Raw genomic sequence first — 2,352 nt, 5'->3', positions numbered from 1 at the left:
CTACCTTGATGATGTTTTCCTTGGCCTCCGCGATGAGTTTGTTCTTGAGTTCCTTGGCCATCTGAGGGTAGAGGAACTGTGTGAGGGAGCGTTCGATGGCCAGGGTCCTCTGTCTGTTCCACTCCTGCACCTGGTGACTGAACTCATCTCTGTAGTAAAACTGCTTGATCTCATCAAAGTATGTCTGGTCACCTGCAACCCTGGGGAGAGGGGGGGTGGCAGAGAGAGAGATGGAGAGAGGAGAGAGAGATGGAGAGAGGGAGAGGGGGGGTGGCAGAGAGAGGGGGAGAGGGGTGGCAGAGAGAGGGATGAGAGAGGTGGCAGAGAGAGAGGGAGAGTGAGGGAGAGGGGGGGGTGGCAGAGAGAGAGATGGAGAGAGGGGGTGGCAGAGAGAGAGGGGGGTGGCAGAGAGAGAGGGGGGTGGCAGAGAGAGAGATGGAGAGGAGAGGAGAGGGGGGCAGAGAGAGATGGAAGGGGGTGGCAGAGAGAGAGATGAGAGAGGAGAGAGAGGGGGGTGGCAGAGAGAGAGAGAGGGGGAGAGGGGGGTGGGAGAGAGAGGGGGTGCAGAGAGGAGATGGAGAGAGGGGGTGGCAGAGAGATGGAGAGAGGAGAGAGAGGGGGAGGGGGTGGCAGAGAGAGAGGGGGGAGAGGGGGGTGGCAGAGAGATAGAGGGGGTGGCAGAGAGAGGGAGAGAGGGGTAAGGGAGGTGGCAGAGAGAGAGAGGGGGAGAGGGGGGTGGCAGAGAGATAGAGGGGGGTGGCAGAGAGATGAGAGAGGGTAGGGAGGGTGGCGAGAGAGAGAGAGGGAGAGGGGGTGGCAGAGAGAGATGGAGAGAGGAGGGTGGCAGAGAGAGAGATGGAGAGAGGGGTAAGGGAGGGTGGCAGAGAGAGAGAGGGGGAGAGGGGGGTGGCAGAGAGAGATGGAGAGAGGGAGGTAAGTTTGACCATTCAGAGAGACTGAAACTTTAACTCATGAGTTTGGCCCATAGAGATAGATAGAGGACTCATCTTTGTATCTGTGCCATTAGAGCGGCTGTGACAGCATGGGCAGCGCCATTGAGGCTATTCTGAAGTAGTCCATTCTCTTCTTCACGATTGGCTGATCCTTCCTGATGACCCGGTTGTACATGACTCCAACAGGGTCACAAGGAGGCATCAGCCAATGAAGTTGGGAGTACTACCCAGTTGACTACATTACCATGGTGGAAGCCCTCAAATGGCGCTGCCCATGTTAATACAACCTTTCATTCTCTATGGTTTGGCCCTCCATCTTACCCTTCGACCCCTATGGAGATGGATGCCTCCACGCCTTACCCTTTGACCCCTAGGAGGTCGATGCCTCCACGCCTTACCCTTTGACCTCTATGGAGGTGGATGCCTCCATCTTACCCTTTGACCCCTAGGAGGTCGATGCCTCCACGCCTTACCCTTTGACCCTATGGAGGTGGATGCCCCCCACGCCTTACCCTTGACCCCTAGGAGGTCGATGCCTCCACGCCTTACCCTTTGACCCCTATGGAGGTGGATGCCTCCACGCCTTACCCTTTGACCCATAGGAGGTCGATGCCTCCACGACTTACCCTTTGACCCCTAGGAGGTCGATGCCTCCATGCCTTACCCTTTGACCCCTATGGAGATGGATGCCTCCATGCCTTACCCTTTGACCATAGGAGGTCGATGCCTCCACGCCTTACCCTTTGACCTCTATGGAGGTGGATGCCTCCATCTTACCCTTTGACCCCTAGGAGGTCGATGCCTCCACGCCTTACCCTTTGACCCCTATGGAGGTGGATGCCTCCACGCCTTACCCTTTGACCCCTAGGAGGTCGATGCCTCCACGCCTTACCCTTTGACCCCTATGGAGGTGGATGCCTCCACGCCTTACCCTTTGACCCCTATGGAGGTGGATGCCTCCACGCCTTACCCTTTGACCCTATGGAGGTGGATGCCTCCACGCCTTACCCTTTGACCCCTAGGAGGTCGATGCCTCCACGCCTTACCCTTTGACCCCTATGGAGGTGGATGCCTCCACGCCTTACCCTTTGACCCATAGGAGGTCGATGCCTCCACGCCTTACCCTTTGACCCCTAGGAGGTCGATGCCTCCACGCCTTACCCTTTGACCCCTATGGAGGTGGATGCCTCCACGCCTTACCCTTTGACCCCTAGGAGGTCGATGCCTCCACGCCTTACCCTTTGACCCCTAGGAGGTCGATGCCTCCATGCCTTACCCTTTGACCCCTATGGAGGTGGATGCCTCCACGCCTTACCCTTTGACCCCTAGGAGGTCGATGCCTCCATGCCTTACCCTTTGACCCCTAGAAGGTCGATGCAGATGTCTATGGTGAGAAGGC

General features: G+C 57.7%; 1 protein-coding gene across 1 annotated transcript in view; it reads right to left on the bottom strand.

Annotated features, from left to right (window-relative positions):
* supt6h (SPT6 homolog, histone chaperone and transcription elongation factor) overlaps window positions 1–2,352 on the bottom strand; it is a 28,951-nt gene that overhangs the window by 10,701 nt on the left and 15,898 nt on the right. The window contains exons 16-17 of the mRNA XM_038964766.1: window positions 2,307–2,352; window positions 5–200 (exon numbers count right to left, since the gene is read on the bottom strand). The exon at window positions 2,307–2,352 is cut by the window's right edge and continues 109 nt beyond it. Coding sequence (XP_038820694.1) covers window positions 5–200; window positions 2,307–2,352 — 242 coding nt within the window. The remainder of the gene's footprint in view (window positions 1–4; window positions 201–2,306) is intronic.

The sequence above is a fragment of the Salvelinus namaycush genome, chromosome 26 (assembly GCF_016432855.1).
Source record: "Salvelinus namaycush isolate Seneca chromosome 26, SaNama_1.0, whole genome shotgun sequence".
Lineage (NCBI taxonomy): Eukaryota > Metazoa > Chordata > Actinopteri > Salmoniformes > Salmonidae > Salvelinus > Salvelinus namaycush.
This window is presented reverse-complemented; position numbering and strand designations above follow the sequence as displayed.